Source organism: Acanthopagrus latus, chromosome 1 (genome assembly GCF_904848185.1).
Source record: "Acanthopagrus latus isolate v.2019 chromosome 1, fAcaLat1.1, whole genome shotgun sequence".
Lineage (NCBI taxonomy): Eukaryota > Metazoa > Chordata > Actinopteri > Spariformes > Sparidae > Acanthopagrus > Acanthopagrus latus.
In genome coordinates this window covers 13,045,087-13,063,014 of record NC_051039.1, presented here as the reverse complement: position 1 = coordinate 13,063,014, position 17,928 = coordinate 13,045,087, and the positions used below count along the sequence as shown (strand labels likewise).

General features: G+C 39.3%; 3 protein-coding genes across 3 annotated transcripts; all 3 read right to left on the bottom strand.

Moving 5' to 3' along the window:
- Positions 1–1,695: 1,695 nt before the first annotated feature.
- Positions 1,696–4,704, bottom strand: enam (enamelin). The gene is made up of 7 exons (XM_037113983.1): positions 4,648–4,704; positions 4,490–4,516; positions 4,245–4,310; positions 4,072–4,113; positions 3,083–3,106; positions 2,927–3,001; positions 1,696–2,139 (listed from the first exon to the last, which is right to left on the bottom strand). The coding sequence occupies exons 1-7, from the start codon at positions 4,702–4,704 to the stop codon at positions 1,696–1,698; spliced, it is 735 nt and encodes a 244-aa protein (XP_036969878.1).
- Positions 4,705–10,075: 5,371 nt separating this feature from the next.
- On the bottom strand, positions 10,076–12,299 carry scpp5 (secretory calcium-binding phosphoprotein 5). Its single transcript, XM_037108344.1, has 11 exons — positions 12,182–12,299; positions 12,003–12,077; positions 11,830–11,883; positions 11,601–11,672; positions 11,459–11,500; positions 11,256–11,324; positions 11,094–11,123; positions 10,948–10,995; positions 10,811–10,861; positions 10,600–10,683; positions 10,076–10,481 (listed from the first exon to the last, which is right to left on the bottom strand). The coding sequence occupies exons 1-11, from the start codon at positions 12,266–12,268 to the stop codon at positions 10,464–10,466; spliced, it is 630 nt and encodes a 209-aa protein (XP_036964239.1). The 5' UTR covers positions 12,269–12,299; the 3' UTR covers positions 10,076–10,463.
- Positions 12,300–14,837: 2,538 nt separating this feature from the next.
- On the bottom strand, positions 14,838–16,867 carry scpp7 (secretory calcium-binding phosphoprotein 7). Its single transcript, XM_037108992.1, has 9 exons — positions 16,834–16,867; positions 16,654–16,719; positions 16,309–16,353; positions 16,030–16,077; positions 15,910–15,951; positions 15,719–15,778; positions 15,508–15,627; positions 15,123–15,196; positions 14,838–15,006 (listed from the first exon to the last, which is right to left on the bottom strand). Exons 2-8 carry the CDS (start codon positions 16,705–16,707, stop codon positions 15,155–15,157), a joined length of 411 nt encoding a protein of 136 aa, XP_036964887.1. The 5' UTR covers positions 16,708–16,719; positions 16,834–16,867; the 3' UTR covers positions 14,838–15,006; positions 15,123–15,154.
- Between the last annotated feature and the right edge of the window lie 1,061 nt (positions 16,868–17,928).

Here is a 17,928-nt window from a genome sequence, read left to right as displayed (position 1 = left end):
CTGCAGGCATCCTGTGGTTCACTGGCACTCCCTGTTGGCTGAAGTGGTGTCTGCAGTCTTTTGACAAGATTCCTAGGACTTCCTCTAACATTTGCACAGTGGATCGGGGATATGCTGTCGGTTATTTAGATGGAGACGACGAGGTACACTGTGAGGGGATCAGCTGAGAAGTTTACTCTGATGTGGCAACCTTTTCTCAGTTGTCTTAATGTGACAGGCTTTGATAACATTACAGCTGAGAAACATCTCTGCCTGTACAGTATGTAATGAGTGTGTAATATTGATTGTAAGTTATGCATTGTTGTATTCATATGTTCCTGCTTTTGTCCTGTACTTGTTAATTGTTTGTAAAACTACCAGGCAAAATGTATCTTCAATGACGTTTTTTTTTTTTAATGCCTAAACAAACTAAACAAACAAATGGTCCGTTTCTGTGGCTAAATAAACAAACTGACCTTAAAGGGCAACACAATTTCATACTGTTTTGGCGGACCCTGCCACCTGTTTTTAGGTGTTCTGGGGACCTTATGTTCCTCTGAGAACAGCTTGTTTATTCAGCTGTAGAAAAATAACAAATCATTACCCCATTCATGTTGCTATATCAAATTGGGTGGCTATAGGAGGTAGAGCAAGATGGTGTGGGTCGTCTTGTAATCAGAAGGTCACTAGTTCCAATCCCCGGCTTCCCCAGCTGCATGTACAAAAAATAATGCACATCCAGCAAATGTATGTTTCTGATAGTGTGCCTTTATTTGATTAATTTCACAGCAGACATTTTGACTTGTGACATAAGAAAAGCACAGATGTCCACTGTCACATACATGGAATTGTCAATGTTGAGTCAAAACAGCCCAGAATATGAGCTGGTCTCAGTGTTTCTCAAAAAAAACCCAAAACAAAACAAAAAAAAAAAACGAGAAGAAGAGGTGGATGCATTATTTGTCAGTAGAGATATTTTTCTGCAATAAACAACTAAGCACTTAATACAAGGTGTTGCAATGACTCATTATATCACTTTTTGGGAAATTGTGTCTCGTCAGTCAAAACTGAATTTCACACACAGAACCGCAAATTAAAGACAGAAAGAAGCTAAAGGTTTAAAAAGCTGAACATTTTCATTTTCCACTGTAAATTGAATTTTCCAATTGTAAACAAAAAACACACTTTTTTACTTGTGTTGCTTAAAGTACATACAAGAAAATTTCAGTTTTTGTTGATTCTAGCGACCCCTTTTGACAAAAACGATACGACGGCAGCACCTGCTGTCTTATAAATCTTTGCTAGTGCGTGCCGGCGGCGCGTGCATTGGATTTGGAAGCGAGTGACATACCACAGGATGGAACACGATGAGGTAATTTATATGTGATTTGATATGTGATCAGACCTGTGCACAGGCACATTAATCATAACAAAAAAATACCAATCTTATCGCTGATGACCGTTGGCTGTTACAAACATTTATGATCATCAGAGGAATGAGACTGTTTCGTAAATACTGAAAAGTTCCTAGTTGTCACTTTAACAAAGAGCAGTACAGATTTTTTTTTCCACATTTTTATGATTTTCAATTGTTTTCCATTTCAATCTCTATTTAATATGCCACAGCTTTAATCATTTTGTGCTGCATATTCATCGATGTTAGCAGCTATTGTGCTAACTGCTAATACAGGAGCACTTGAGCAATAAGAGGAATATCTACAGTGGAGCAGGATCTGCTGCTGCAGCATCAGCTGCAACGGCATCAACAGCAGCAGGGACGTCAGCTGCAGCAGGGGCGACGTCAGCAGGGGCGACGTCAACAGGGGCGACATCAGCAGGGGCGACATCAGCAGGGGCAACGTCAACTGGAACCACATCGACGGGAACCACATCAACAGGAGCCACATCGACGGGGACCACATCGACGGGGACCACATCCACTGGTGGCACATCCACAGCAGCAGCATCAACCAGCACAGCATCCACAGGGACGTCAACCACAGCTGGCTCGACAGCTGCCGCAGGGTCCGCTGCAGGCTCTGCTGGTGCTGCCTCGACCACAGCTGGTTCAGCCTCAGCGACCTCCGCCTCCTCGACCTCCTCTACCTCATCAGAATTGAGGGGGGCAGCACCAGCAGCTTTGGGGGCAGCATTGCCCTCCTGTGCCAAGCAGATGGACAATGACTTAGATTTGACTTGCATAAATTACAGGTACATTTGGTTGTCCACTGGAACAAAAAGGTGTCACACTAATGACTGTATAATATAAGTGCGTTTTGGGAGATTACACACAATTAACAGAAAGTCTAAACAGGGGCTCTCTCTACATTCATGCAGGTATTTTTTTATCATGTTAAACATCACATCATGTAAACAAAACGGGAAACAAGAACAGGTGTAAATAATGCAGGTGCTGATGGTTAAATTCCAATAGGCTCCTTTAGATCTCAGCTCATGGTCACTGTCACACTGTCGTGGTCTACTGCTTTGATGAAAATGATCAACACAAGAGAAGAGTCTTCGTTTTTTTCAACTGCTGGATTTACTATCTTTACTTTAAGTTTTTTTCTGGCGTAACAAAATCACTGCTGCTATTTTTAAAGCAAAGCCCCGAACCGAAACTAAATGCAGGAGACGTGTTTCCTTTTATGAATATGTGAGTACTACTTTGCTGCCTGTATGATGTTTTTACAATATCAAAAGGTCGCCTTTTTTTTTTTTTACTCAACTTCAACGAGATTTTTGATGTTCGTGCAAGACAAATCATATTATATTGTGTCACCTTCAGCAGGAATAGCTCTGTGCATAACAGTACATTAGTATATAAACCACTGAACTTGAATGCATTTTGGGAAAAAATATCGCTCCATACAGGGAGAAATGTAGTCACAAAGAGAAATCTATCTGTTTATTTTTGTCATTGTTAGGTGTGAAGTTGTCTGCTCACCTCTGCCTCCTCATCTGACGCATCTCCAGCAACAACAGGAGCTGGAGGGGCGACATCAGTTGCTGCAGCGTCCACCTGCATAAATAAAGCAGTTTTAATTAAACAGGGTGTTGAGCATTAACAGTTTAGATGTTGCAGTGCTGTATGTGTGCTTACCACTGCGGCCGCAGCTGGATCAGCCTAGACAAATAAAAAATGAACGAGTTAGTAACATAAAAAACTTAAGTTATTTTAAGTATAGATTATGTTACAGTCATAAGAAATTACAAGATACGATAGATATATATGATGGTAAAGAAGAAGGAGCAGTATTTTTTTTGTGTGTGACACTGTGAATCATTATTAACTTCTGAATAAACTCAAAAAAGCAAAACTTTCCCCAGCAGTCTCTCAGTTGGTTTACACCAAATCTGGAGTCCTGAGAGTAATGTTTCAAAGTGATTGTTTCTGACATCGGCCTTTCGAAATTGCAAATCTGGCACACCACAAGGTTCCATTCTGGAATCACTTTTCTTTTGCTTATACCTTTATGACCTACCGGACAGCTCTAAAGAGGTTGGATGTCAAGTGTTTGCTGATGATGCAATCATTCATGTGTCGACAAAGACTCCACAACAGGCTGAACTGTGAACTGTGCAGAAAGGTTTCCGATTGCTTTTCGATAGGGCAAAAAATATGTGATGGTTTTACAACAAGTATTGCTCAGAAGGAATTAGAGAAAGTAAATGTTTGCAAATATCTAGGTGTCATCATGGACCCTAATTAAAATTTGGGGAACATATCAGAAAACTGGCCAAGACCTTCAAGACTAAACTGAAGTGCTTTCAATTTATATAATCATGTTAAGCTATTGAGGCAACCCTACTCCATGTGCACACCACCATCTTATCACATGTTTACTATTGTTTAACTGACTGGCTACCCTCTTACTGAAGTTACATAAAGCAAAATCAAGTGATGGAGGGCGGAGTGGCTGAGACAGAAACACCATTCACTTATTTACAAGACAGTCATTCATCAACATGGATTAGACGCTGTTATTTCAAGGTTAAAAAGTTACATAATATCGCTGGTTAAATAAAACAATGCCTACATGTATTCTCCGAGTCAAATAAACCGATAAATAAATAAATACATAAACTTACAGGAGCATCAGCAGCAGGAAGGAAGGGGTTTCCAACTACACCCTGAAAAAATACAGATTAAGGATTATAATTAACGATTAATGCCAAACTGCCTGAATTGTCGAGCAATTGATTTAAAGATATATACTTTTATTGTAATTGTTTTGGGTGGAACTACAGTAAACCCCCACTACCTGCTGCTGAAACATCCTGTACATCTCCATCCACCTCAGGGCCTCATTAGCATGTGCCGCAACCTGCTGAAAAAATACCAGACATCTCAAGACATGCTCTGCAATTAAGTCAATTATTATCTCTCTGCGAGACATCTATCAGACTGTACAGCTGATGACATGACAAAAACATGTTCGGACACGCCATTGAAGGCAGACAGACACAACAACTTCACAGAAAAGAAAAGAAAAGTGAAATTTCCTACATTTTCCTCGCTTTCACTCCCTGGAGCCTGCAAATCAAACAAGAGGAATTACAAAATGTTTTTTTGGTATTTTTTCTCTCCAGAAAAAAAATGTTTAAAATCATTAAAATGGATCTGTCAGGAGACTTACTGACACATCATGTTTAAGAAATACTTACAGGAGCAGCCAGTGTAGTAACCAGCAGGAACATCATGCACACAAAGAGCTTCATCATGATTGTTCCTATGGAAAGAACGTGGAATTATATATGTATGTATGTATGTATGTATGTATGTATGTATGTATGTATGTATGTGTATATATATATATATATATATATATATATATATATATATATATATATATATATATATATGTATATATATATATATATATATATACATATATACATGCATACATATATTTTCATTCAATTCCACTGCAAAATAAGATAAACCATTTTTAAAGCTAAAATGATAACATAGATAATTGGCTCCAGGAGTTACAATCCCACAGTGCTGAATTGTTTCCATTTGAAAAGTCCATCTCACCTTTTTTTTTGTCCTCGTGCAGAGAGAAACTGAAGATGTGTCTCCTCGGTTATGGCAAGCAATCTACTTCATCTCAAACATGGATGGCATTTATATACGGTAACATCCTGTGACAGCCAATCACATCCAGTAAAACACGCAGAGCTATGTGTTTGAAGAAATCTTCAAAAGTAAAAAAAGAGAGCATGCAGGGTAAGGGCCCCTCTTATGGTTAATTACATGGTTTGGAAGTTTGCTCCTCTCTGTATCGCCCTAACGCTGATTTAAGAAGGGGAAAAAAAAAAATAACATGACATGAAGTTATCATAATGATAAAGTGATAACGACTGAGAGACACCACTTAGATCGACTTCAAAGTATGATGAAGACTATTCAGCGCTGTAATAAATGTGATTTAGTGCTCTAAATATTAAGATTAAAATGCTGATGTTACTGATAGTGACAGGGAGGAAATGCCAAATTTCCTATCCTCTACTGCATACACACAATAGCTTAACATAAATAAGTGATGATACAGGAGTACATTTACTCAGTACTGTACTGGAGCACCTATATAGGTACCTTTTATTTCATTTTACATTTCACAGCTATAGCTATACATTTTACATAGAAACATCTTGTCAAATAAATACAGTGCATTGTTAAAGATTGCTTTAAAAAGTAGCAGTGTTGTTGAGTTTCTAAGTCATGTTTCAGAAAATTGTTTGCCATTTCCCCAATAAGACATTTGCCCTCTAAACTTCTCAGATGGTTTCATTTATTTGAACAGGCAATATACAACTTTTTGCTTTAATTTATCTTTCTGAAGTAAATAATGATTGAACAATCGCAATTGATTGCAATGGCTGCAGAAAAATTACTCTGTCTCATTGTAGACCCTTTACCCTATAAACCTCACATTCACCAGTCTATTCAGGCCCATGGGCTCGATTTTTCCCATAAAAATTAAGGGTTGAAAAGTTGAAAGATTCATCAACATGTAATTTTTTTAATATAAAAAAAATTAAGGTTCACTGAGGCCAAGAGGAGCCGGGTTCTTTTACCTGCAGATCCAGACGGCATCTCACCTTAAAGGCAAACAGAAAATCCACTGTCGGGTTGAATCATTACCACGTTACAACAAGTTAATTTACAGTTTGTAGTTGGGATTTTTTTACCGTTAGATAATATAGGTCTATGTTGCTTTGAAGGTTTCTGACTCCAAGCTGAAACCAAAAGCATCTGCTTGACAATCCATGAAGTTGTGAACAGATTTCTTAATTTTCATTTCCCCACATTTGTTCTATTTTAACACCATGAGGATATTTCAAGACTTCATTCCTCATTGTTTCCTCTTTCGGCTCAAATGAATGATGGGAATGTTCCATTCTGAAAGTGACAAAAAAAAATCTGTCTATTAAATTATTCATGTATCAGCTTTGTGTTAATTTCCTGAAACAAAACCAAATTTAAATTTCTTGTCAGAGTGTCTAACTTTGCGTGCCCTCATTACACTTCGCACTGCACTGTTTTCAAGTTAGCAAACACAGAAAAAAAAATCTAATTTTGTGCCAGGATAAAGCTTTTGAAGGACTAATGAAACAACTGTTATCTCGTGTATGGAAACTCATTAGCTCAGCAGTTTGGAAACTAGAATGTCTGGCATACCGTTTTGCAGATTACAGTTGAGAGTTAAGTCCTTCATTATCTGATTTGGAACCACACACAGTAAACATAAGAGAACCTACAGTGTTGGAAACCGCTGTGATGAACGGCCCCACCAGCTAAAACAAACAAAGGGATCAGTGAAAACCCAGACACCACGAAAGAAACAGCTCCCTTTGGCAATGTGCACACACACTGGAAATTTATGTCTTGAAGGCTTGTGTTAATGCTGTAAATGGTCCCATTGGAAACAAGAAAAAAGTGCAGTTGTGAAAGGCCAGATCTTTTATTTAACTAAAGCAGAATGACAACCAAAAATTACTCTATTACATGTCAAAGGCCCCAAAATTTCACTTACATTAACAACCAAAGTACATAAATACTATCAGATAATAGAAAAGTACAGAGAAATGCCTCCCAAGAACGATATATTGTCTTTATAATGGTATTAGAATATTGTTTGTGATGTAATACTAAATACAATATGCAAGTCTTGTTATACCATATTGAAGCTGCTTGAGGTGGAGGCCCTCCTGCACTTTATTTACTGGTAGCACTGGTATAGTTCTGTCTTCTCTTTCAAAAGGGTCACCAGATGAATCCAAGAGTTTGTGAGATGATCTACAGTGAAATACAGAAGAAAAAAAACAACCCAAAAAAAGTTCAGCAACACAAATCTAAATCAAATTTTTTTGGCCTTGTTTCCCTATATTTAACCAGCTGTTATTGTTGTAGCCGTTTTAGCAAACATCCTGTCTGTTTGGCAATCCGCAATCTCCTGTCTCCAACGACTCCTTTCTTAACCCTATCCTGGTTTGTCGCACTTTTTATTATCCTGTTAAATACCTCAATATCTGATCCTCGTTGTCTCTAAAAGGTGACACATGTGAAATGGGGCTAAAGTAAACAGGGAAATCATGCATCATTATAGAATGTAAACATTAGCAGTATGTTCCATTGGACATTTAAACCCAGGACTAGAGGGAGTGCATTGTGAATTGTTCTCTCTTATTTTCCCTTTTAATGTTTTCCCTTTTCAATTAAGAAAGCTAATCTACAGAAGCAGAGCAGAGAAAAAAATGGCATTGTTTTAACACATTTATATTCTGTGGCCCTGAAAATGTGGCTGAATAGGCCACCTATATCCACTCAGACACATGTGTTGCCTCTGTTTATCATTCCATCGCCTGACACAGTACAGACAGATTCATATAGACCCTCCTATTGAGCATTTGTGTATTTCCACGTGACTTTAAAACTTCACAGGGGTACCATATAGTGCTGAGGACATTATACTGAAGGTGTGACATGTCAAATTAGGGTTATTAAGCAGGCTGTCAACATCTCCTCTGCTGTGGGTGATAGAAGTTGAATGAATTTATGTGATCTTAAGTTCCAAGAAGGGAAGCTTGTGGGGTAGAGGCAGTTATTGCGTGAGAGGATGGCGCCTGTGTGTTTTAAGTGTCATGAAGAGATAAGTGTTTGGTCATGTTCAGACAGGATTTTGTCTCCCTGGGGGAGATGGAATCAGGAAGATCCGTCACTTTTCCTTTATGGTATTTACTTTTTCAAGACAGTCACATTTCAGTGTGGGGATATCTGCTTAACCACTGTGGTAAATTATCTTCTCTGTGTGTTGTAATTATGATGTTCTGTTGCCTGTGCAGTCTGTAAGAGACATATACTGAAGCTGTATGACTTTCAGTCTTAAAATGCATGACAAAGGTGTTGACACTCTGCTGTACCTCTTACTTATCAACAAGTTTCACTGCCATTTTTCCCAATGCCCTCCAACCTGTGGTGGTCCACAGGGGTCAATCATAGGTCCATGCAAAATTAAAAATGTAAAAACATTGTATACCCGTTGTCGCACAATGTAGCTGAAGCGGCCATGTTGTTATGGAAACAGTGATATATGTCATGTTGAGAAATGCAGAGAATCTTTTCAGTTGTCAGGTGTGAGGATGTGTTGGTGATTCACAATGTGTTCACATTGGTTGAATTCTTGAGGTCTCACAACGGCACTGAACGTATTTCCTCCCTCATAAAATGACAGCAGAGCTGGTTGTTTTAATTATTTAGATTTTTTCAAAATTCAGCATTGTTTACATCCTTATTGTACCCTTCAAGAACACATATGGTGTTGTACTGCTACCTGTTTATCAGGGGAATATTGTGAAACCATTTTTCTTCAGCCACTCGTCACCCACACTCATGTGCCTGCATGAGACAAAAAAAGTAATGCCCTGAATTGAAAAACAGCTTCTTAGCAGTAACAGAGGTCAAACAGGAAACCTTTACAGTAAAAAACAACATTAAAAATGTTGTGTTAAATGACTTTTTTCTGTCTTTGTGATGCCCTTGTTTGCATATTGATTTTCTTGAGACATAACAAGATATCATCGTGGATGAAGCAACTCTAGCAGGTTTCTGCAAGTTGTTTTTTTGCAACACCTAGTACAATGAATGAAACCCAGTGACAAAGCAGTTAGGTTTATTGCAATCAGGAATAGAATGATGATGGGGGAATGAGGTCCAAAGGCAGAGGGGGAAGCAGGATGAATGCGACGGGCTAGTGAGGAATGAGTGTGACTGGCAGGGATGGCAGCGAGGTTGTAGGCAGGCTGGCAGATGGCAAGATGATCCACGAAGGTGAAAGAACAACTTGCAGTGAGTACCAGAGTAAATACCCTGAAGGCTGATGAACTGACGAGAGGCTGGTGAGCAGAGCGGGAGGAGCGATCAGCTGATTGTGTCAAATAATCAGAGCAGGGAGCCACACCGAGAAACACAGTCAAGACATGGGAACACAAGGGACGCATGAGGAAGCCTTCAGGCTGTACAGCATTAGAAGTAGTAGACAATTAGTCTGCAACTATTTTGACAATCAATGAGTCATTTTATTATTTTCGTTAACATCTGCTCTAACACCTGATCATATGAATGGGTCATTATCAGGCTTCAGCAGAGCTTGTTGACTGGCTGATCACTGTAATCAGGCGGGTAGGAATCAGGGAACAGCTGCAACATGCAGAGGAGGAAGCCCCAAGAAAACTGAAGATGAAAAAGGTTTTTGTTTAAAGCAAAACTTCAAAATATTTGATAGTTTCACATTTTCAAATGTGGGTTTTTGCTGTTTCTCTCTGTTTGATATCATTGCAAATTGAACATCCTTGGGTTTTGGACAAGGAAGATGTTTTGAAGATGACACCTTGGGCCCTGGGAAATTGAAATAGGCCTGTTTTTTTCACTGTTTTCTGAAGTTTCATACAACAAAGAAAATAATATCTGGCGGACACACATTCAGCCATTTCTCACAGCTTTAATGCCGTGTTTTTACCATTCAAATAACACCAAATGAATTCTGAAACTCTTTGAATAAACACAGGAAAAAAAAACAGATTGCTTGAAAACTTAGACTTTATTTCTTAAGGGCAAAAGACGTTTAAGGAAAAGTTAAAATGAGTTAACAAACATATGCAGCACATGTGTTACATGATGTGGAAATACAGCATTACAAAATGCCTCATCAATGAAAAAAAAGGGAAATCTATGAAGACTAAAGTAAAGCACAAAATTCTTCAGAATGTATTTCGTTCTATGTAGATGTCGTAATTTAGTTGAGTACTATTCCTAAACAAAAAGGTGGTTATTTCATCGTCATCTTAGCATTTTGTTTTATCTTTAGAAAGCACGTCCATGTGTTGCAGAAACAGATTCAGTTCCAATTATTTAACAAGTTGCAGATGTCCGAATGTTAGGGAGAAATAAATATTGCTTCATGTGCATCTCAGCCACTTCACACCTTCGCCGGCATCTGCAAAGGGAAGAAATGACAAACATGTGAGTCATTTCACACAATATATGCATTAATTTGCAGTACAGCCCTTGACAGGCTTGAATCCACTAAATGTGATGTATAGATTGATAAGAACCTGGCTTGTCTGTGTGGGCTGGTCCTGCTGGAGAGGCTGCATGGGATCCTGGGACGGGAGAGGATTGGCATCAAATGAGGGAATCTGAAAAAGAGAGAAAGCAAAAACTCACTGAGAGGTTTGAGAGAAAAGTGAGGAAATGCTCAGAATCTGGCAAATAAACTACTGAAAACACGTTGACTATTGTGTATATAACTGCTCTTTTTCTCACATTTGGGATTTGCTGGGGAATATTTTGAGGAGGATAGTCAAATGGCAGCACCTGTGAAAAGACAAGTTGTTTACTAAAACATAATAAATGAACAAATATGAGAAAAAAGGCATTCTTTGGAAGAAATGATGTCTCACATTTGGCATCACGGGGACATTTGCCATGGGAGGCATGTTTGTCATTATCTGAAACCAAAGAAAATGAGCTAATTTAGCACTTTTTAAAATGATACCGAAGTTTTTTAGATTATGCATTGTCATATCTCAAAGTTTAAAGTGTTTACCCTCTGCTGGGAGAAGTCATAGGGGTAGTACTGCAAATGTAAAGATAAAAAAGGGCACACAATTATAGATAAACCTACCCAACATGCTACTACAAGCAGTAATTAATGTGTTTTCAGTCCAAATAATGTGAGTAATCTTGAAGGGGGGGGGAGCACTCTCACCACTTCCACACTCTGTCTGCCTGGTGGCTGAGGGATGGAGTATTTGATGAAACCATGAGAGGGGAAGGGCTGCAGAAAGAAACAAAAGGGAAAAAAACTAAAAAAATCTAAAAAAATCAGTAACTGGTGGTGACCAGTTAGATGATGTTTTACCGCTTCTTATCAGAAAAAAAAAAGATTTTTCTGCAAAAATGTGTGCTTACCTGTGTTGCTCCACCTGTACCAGGGAATCTGTGGGGATAAATCTGAGACAAAAAATGGAAAAAGTGTGTCAGAATTGTCCAACTTTTCTGAAAGCAAGTTGAATGAAAGCCTGCATATGAGAAAAGAAAGAGTCTGACACACCAGCTCCACACTGTACGCTCCAGGTATTCCAGGCTGTGGTAGAGGCTGACCAGCTGCGAAGGAGTTTTTCACCTGAATGAATGTGAAAATGTAAGAAAATTGTCAGCAGGCAGAAAATACCAGGTGTTTCAAAAAAGACACTTTGCTCAGAAGCCTATGTAAATGTGTCGTTTCTGCATAGAAAAAAAAAAAATCTTCCATGCAAGATGTTAACCAGGAGCACGTTTACCTGTGAAGATGGTTGTCTGGAGCCTGCGTAATGAGGCAGGTAATGAAAGAAGGACTGAAAATGAAGGCAAAAACATGAAAATTTACATCAAGGGAACATCAAAACTTCACCTAAAATTGAGGAAATTGAGATATGAGAGCATCCTCTGTCTATTTTTCTGTGATAAAACGTACAGGTGCGGCCGAGACTGTGCTCGCCAGACAGAGGCAAAGGATGGCCAGTTTCATTTTTGCAGATTTCTCCAAGTCCTGCACACACAATTCAGCATCACGTTAACACAACCAGTTCAGACTCATGAATAAACTCATACGAGAAAAAGCACGCCTGGACAGTGAAGTTCTTCACAACTCACCTTAACACCACTGTAGAGGATGAATGATGGATGGTTGATATCGGAGGGTGACGCCAGTCGATCGTATCTACCACAGAGAAGCTTCATCTTTTATAGGGCAACAGCTCACCTGAGAGCCAATCGGAGCCGATGGGAGTGATGTTCCCCAATGAGTAGGTACAGTGCAGGTGTCTAGTCTTCAGCTTTAGTAAATGACCAGTGGTCAAATCCACTTTCTGTGTAATAGCAGGCTCGGTTTGATTACACTGTCTAGAGCAGTGGACACACCTTCACTCTGCTTGCTCCTGCTTGATTCTGCCTGTATGACAGTTGCAGTAATGTGGATTAAATAAATGAAACAATGTTAGATTTATCACTCGGCGGAGCTCTATGTAACAATCTGTGGCCCTTTACATGTTTATCGGCCATATGTGAGGGGACTGGCATGAGGATTCAAAAATGAGTCCTTCCCCATCTTTCTCAGTTACCAGAAGCCGGTGGATGACTTGTTTAATTTGATTAATGCAGCTGGATTTGTGAAGGACTTGGGTTGGGTTTTCCTGGACGGTGATCAGATCCCAACAAGCCACATGTGGAACAAATAGTATGTTTCTGTTGGACAACAGCGGACAGGTTAATAAATCCTCAGAGGTAGTTCAACATTTCGACATATTTTCAAAAAACAGCTTCTTTTGTACCACTGCATGACTTTTTTTTCTCTTCTATTTTGTAATCTCTGAGTGTCGAAAAATGACTACTAACTCACTACCGCAGTCTGCTGACCTGTATCATTGGCAGCACTGCACCTTTAGTTAAATGTTAGTTATTTCTTTTGCTGATACCAGTCTCTATCATGCTGGCACGGCGTAGGCAGCAAAGACACTGACAGGTTAACCTGCACTTGAACCCACGTTTGTGCAGTTTGATTGACACAAACAAACACATCCGCGTGATGACAGCCTCAACAGTTCATCCGTGACCACGATGACTAAGAATCCTCCCCAACAGACGGCCGTCACTGTTTTTCTTCACAGCGACTGGATTAAGGCCAAATTTTAGGAAAGAGTGGCAAAAGCCTGCAGTGGTTTAACTTTTGAAAACTACAGGCATTCAAAATGTGGGACATGAGGTCCATGTGAAGGACATGGGGGCAGAGGATAAACGGTGGTGGCTGTGCAGTCCCGCAAAAAAGTATGACACCTGGTCACCCTGACGTTTGAGTGCCTCGTCCCGGTGCCTCTCTCTAGCCTGCCAGCAGAGAGCAACAGTCACAGCACAGATCCTCCACAGAGCCCTGAGGTGAATGTAATATTGCATATAATAGTGTTGCTTGTGAATTGCACTGCAACATTGTATCATAACCATCAATAATAAATGGTAAAGTCATATCAATAACATTTTCATGTTGACAAAATGACACATCTGCGGAATAGAAAGTACAGAGTAAAAGCTAGCTAGCAAGCGATATCAATGTTAACAACACCTGGCTAGCGTTAGTATTGGTAGTGCAACAAATTAGCAACCACTCGAGGGGGCTGATGATTCAAACCACAGCGGTGTTGTGATGTGAATGCAAAGGGTGGGGGGGGTGGAATGCTACATTTAGCGGCTGAATATTATCAATAACACCTCTGATTCAACTACAGTTAATCTCACTGTGAACAAACAATGAAATATATTTATTAATGAATTATTAGCCAACTATGAAGCTTTATAAATCAGTTATATATCAGTTGATACAGCTGTTTAAGAAATGGTTTATAAAGCATTTTATTGTGACTGGGGAATAAAAACAAAGTGGCAACAGACAACATTACCTCCTGTTGTAAACCGTATCATTTCCATTTTCTTTAGAGTGGCAAATAACAACCACACGGCACAAAACATGAATCTATTCAATCATTTAGTCAATAATAGGAGTGGATAGCCACTTGGCCTTCCTTTTCACAGGTTATATATATTATGCAGTCAACAGTTACTTCATAATGATACACTGAAGCAGAAAACCTGCCGATTGCCAGTTAAAGCATATGATGATGCCTGGAAGGGCAAAGCAGATCAACTTCACTGTGTAATCCAGCTAACTAAGGGTGAAACACAGAAACTCACATGTAATTTATGCCAACATATTATCCACTGAAATGATAAGAAAGTAGACTGACACCTCCTTTGTGTGTTCATTTCAATAATCCTCAGATGTTATTGTTAAAAAATCAAAAGGCAGTTTTTATATTAATCTCATCAAAACATGCCGAATGTGAGTCGTGTTTAAATATCCTGGTACTGCAATCAGAAACGCAAGGATTTTAAAGGTGGTTGAGGTATAGATATGTTTTTATGGGATACACTCAGTGGTCACTTATTAGACAGACCTTTAAAATTGACTTAAGTCCAATAAAACTTTGTTGACATAAAGTCTACTTTTATTATACCATTAATGATTTTTGACACCATCACAGAGAAGTTAATTAAATTGGATGTTTCTAATGCAAACATAAGTGTTAGCGTTGGACTGGACTATTTTAATTCCATCATTAAAAGTGATTCTGAAGGACAGTTGTTGCAAAAATGACTCCAAGTTAAATGACTCAAAACACACTCATATTTCACTGCAATGCATAACTTTTTAATTCAAAACATAACTTTTTTTTTTTTTTTTTTTTTTTTTTTACACCAGTTTATTTCATAGAAAAGCAAAGCACCATCTACAGAGCACCACCTATCGCTTAAAATCCATCCATCTGCTCTGTTTTCCTTTCAAACCCGTAGCACCGTATCTCTCAGGCTTCAACAGAAGTGTTGGCTGGTCATCTGTCACCAGCTCCTGGTCTCATTGCATGGGTCGCCTGAAATGAAATGTGGAGCAATCACATCTGAAATACAAATTAAAACTCATCTTTGTTTAAACCTATAAGTTGGAATTATGTCAGTTGAACGGTAGACTCTGTGTGTGCAAGTGTACCTGTTCTGTGCCGTCCTGCTGAGTCCGATCGTTTAGTCATCGTCATCATCGTCATCCCCGCTGGGTTTGGCAGCCTGAAATGACAGAGGCTTCAGATGAGCCAATCAGGAGTGAGGACTGTCTCTCACATGCCAGCTGATGAGTCGATGTTTCTCAGCACCTCAGCAGAAATAGTTGGAAGACAGTGCTCCTGACGTAATACTAATTTATTAGAATGAACCCCTTGCCCTCGCCACTACGTCAATGCTTTTCCCTTTCCTACGTTATGCTTCCATTTGAAGCTGTTACTGTTCATTAAAAGCAATCAAACCATTCATATGGTTGACAGCAGACAGCGACACACATTTCAATAATTCTAAATGGCTCAAAATATAGTCATTTTTACAGGGGCAGCAGGAGCAGCTGGAGCTGCGGCGGGAGCGGCAGGGGCAGCAGGGGCAGCAGGGGCAGCAGCAGCAGGTGCAACAGGGGCGACAGCTGGCTGGTCAAATCCAAAGGGGATGTACTGGATCAGGGGAGAAAGTGAAAAAAGCTGACAAGTTCAATAATGTCTCACACAACTTGTGTCAGAGAAAGGAGAATCTGCAGGCACTTACCACGTCCTTGGTGTCCCTCCCGTTTGGCTCGAGGATCTCCTGCTTGATGAAGCCACGGACCTGTGGATGAAAAAGTCACACACATGCACATAAAGGCAGTACATCATGTATCATGTAGATCTACTCGTGGTCTCTAAAGGGTGGTGCAGGCTTTCACTACATCTTAAATTCTTAAATGTTGTGTCACTTACAGGTCCTGCAAGAAGCTGTTTCTGGTCATCAACTGGGAGCAGCTGGAAAAAAAAATAGTCATGATTATCAGACAACAGACTTGTTTAAAATGGGGAAAAACAAAATCAATAAGCTCTTACAACATCCAGAGTTCCCACTGCTGCTCCAGCAGGAATAGCCTGGACTGCCTGCAAAGATCAGATCCATCATTTTAAACTTTAGATGAGTACAGAGAAAAAACAATGAGCTACAAATAAATGTGCCATCAGCAGGCGCAGTAATAGAGACATTATCACCAGTGGTGGAGCCATAATAGCAGACCTGTGTGCCGAGCTTCTTCAGAGTGAAAATGTGTCTTTTACTGTGGTTTAGTGTGGGCCTAAGTCATACTATACACCCTGAACGGTGTCTTACTGTACCTCAGCCGGGGCGTGATGGATGTCGAACTCCATGTACCTCTGTTTCTGTAGAGAAGAGACAATATCACAGAATGGATGAGCAGAAATTCAGCCAATATTATTCATCCTACAACATTTTAAATGCACAAGAAGCTCTTAAAATGTACTGAGAAGTGGAAGTTTGAACCTCTACAGTTCCTGGACTATTGAGCATCCATTGATAAAGATTATGTGATATGACTGAGAACTTCAAAACAGCTATATGGACCTGGAGGTAAGAATTACTTTGTCAAATATTTACAGAATGCAGTGCTTAAATATATAATTATTCATATGGTATAGAAATAAGAGAAGTATGTTCCTCACAGGGGCACAAACTGCCATCCCAAGGAGGCAGGCAACAATCAGGATGGATTTCATCTTGAATAAAGCCTGCAAAGAGAGTTATAAGACTTGATAATATTCAATGTATTACTCAAAACAGCATTTGAATAGATTGTTATTTAAACAATTCTTCAAAACTATGATATGATTCTAGTTGCCTACCTTTCCCTTCTGGAAGCACACGAGCTCTGGCAGATTGTCGAGGAGGGGTGTGAGTGCTGGAGAGAGACTTACTCCTATTTATTAGCTGACAGAACAAAGGACCAGCAGTCCTGTGACAGGTTTTGGTGATGTGCCAAGGATTTTTATTTTTATGATTTCAAAATTGGCAGCCATATCCCCCGTGAGAACTCTCGTAACACATTTTTGGCTTGAAATGCACATTAATCACAGTGGAACCCTTCGTGGATGTGTTTTATCAGGTGCTCCCTTGCAACATCTTTAACACCGCCTCCAACAAAAATTGAATGAATTGGAGTCAAATTTGTTGATGAAGACTTTGAAACTAATATATATATACATTTTTTTGAACTAAGATGGTCATTCTATCACACCTTTTCACAGACCTCTGGTGCACCTGCTAGAATATAGATAACATTTTATATCATAGCTGATTATGATCAGACTACATGGGCTACAGTTACACCATTTCTGCATTCCTTCATGACAAACGCAACATGATCAGACTTTCTCTCATCAACTCAACCTCATTCACCTTTTGTTGAATACAGATCGATTGAATGGCTTTAATGGAATAGCAAATTGGTGACACATACGGACCCCAAATAGTCACTTTTATGTGAGCCTGTGGGGACTGTTAAGTGCTGAACTCGGGCCAAAAGCCATTAACTGTGAAGAAAAAGGTCTCAGCGCGATGACCAGACAAGCTCTCCCATTATGGTGTTATGGGGGAGAAAAAAACAACAGAGCACTTTCCCATTAAAGGGCTTCGAATTGAGTGGAGTGGAGAAGCTACTGCAGGGTTAACACATAGAGAATTATGAGTACCCCAACTTTATGAAACACAATTAAAACTTGAAGGCCAATCAAGGAGAATGTGTTTTTTCTTGGCATGTGTCTTGAGATTATAGCAAACACCGCTGTAGGGCAGTTTTGTCCCACTGTCTGAATTGATCTAGTTAATAAACCAAATTATATAACTGCCACATGATTATTACTGTTATGCTCATTCATTTAATTGGGTATATATCTTAGGTTATCAATGTATATTGTGGTATTCATACGTAAGTGGTATGT

Bases quoted from the DNA above. Each gene is read 5' to 3' on its own strand.
- scpp7 (XM_037108992.1), bottom strand. From the start codon at position 16,707: ATGAAATCCATCCTGATTGTTGCCTGCCTCCTTGGGATGGCAGTTTGT. The intron at 15,779-15,909 runs GTAAGTGACACA...TTTCATCCACAG, and splicing joins AACAGCTTCTTGCAGGACCT to GTCCGTGGCTTCATCAAGCA. The intron at 15,628-15,718 runs GTAAGTGCCTGC...CCCCTGATCCAG, and splicing joins GGAGGGACACCAAGGACGTG to TACATCCCCTTTGGATTTGA.
- enam (XM_037113983.1), bottom strand. From the start codon at position 4,704: ATGATGAAGCTCTTTGTGTGCATGATGTTCCTGCTGGTTACTACACTG. The intron at 4,311-4,489 runs GTAGGAAATTTC...GTATTTTTTCAG, and splicing joins GGAGTGAAAGCGAGGAAAAT to CAGGTTGCGGCACATGCTAA. The intron at 3,107-4,071 runs GTAAGTTTATGT...TTATTTGTCTAG, and splicing joins TTCCTGCTGCTGATGCTCCT to GCTGATCCAGCTGCGGCCGC.
- scpp5 (XM_037108344.1), bottom strand. From the start codon at position 12,268: ATGAAGCTTCTCTGTGGTAGATACGATCGACTGGCGTCACCCTCCGAT. The intron at 12,078-12,181 runs GTGAGTTGTGAA...TTGTGTGTGCAG, and splicing joins TCCTCTACAGTGGTGTTAAG to GACTTGGAGAAATCTGCAAA. The intron at 11,325-11,458 runs GTAAGCACACAT...TTCTTTCTGCAG, and splicing joins GTACAGGTGGAGCAACACAG to CCCTTCCCCTCTCATGGTTT.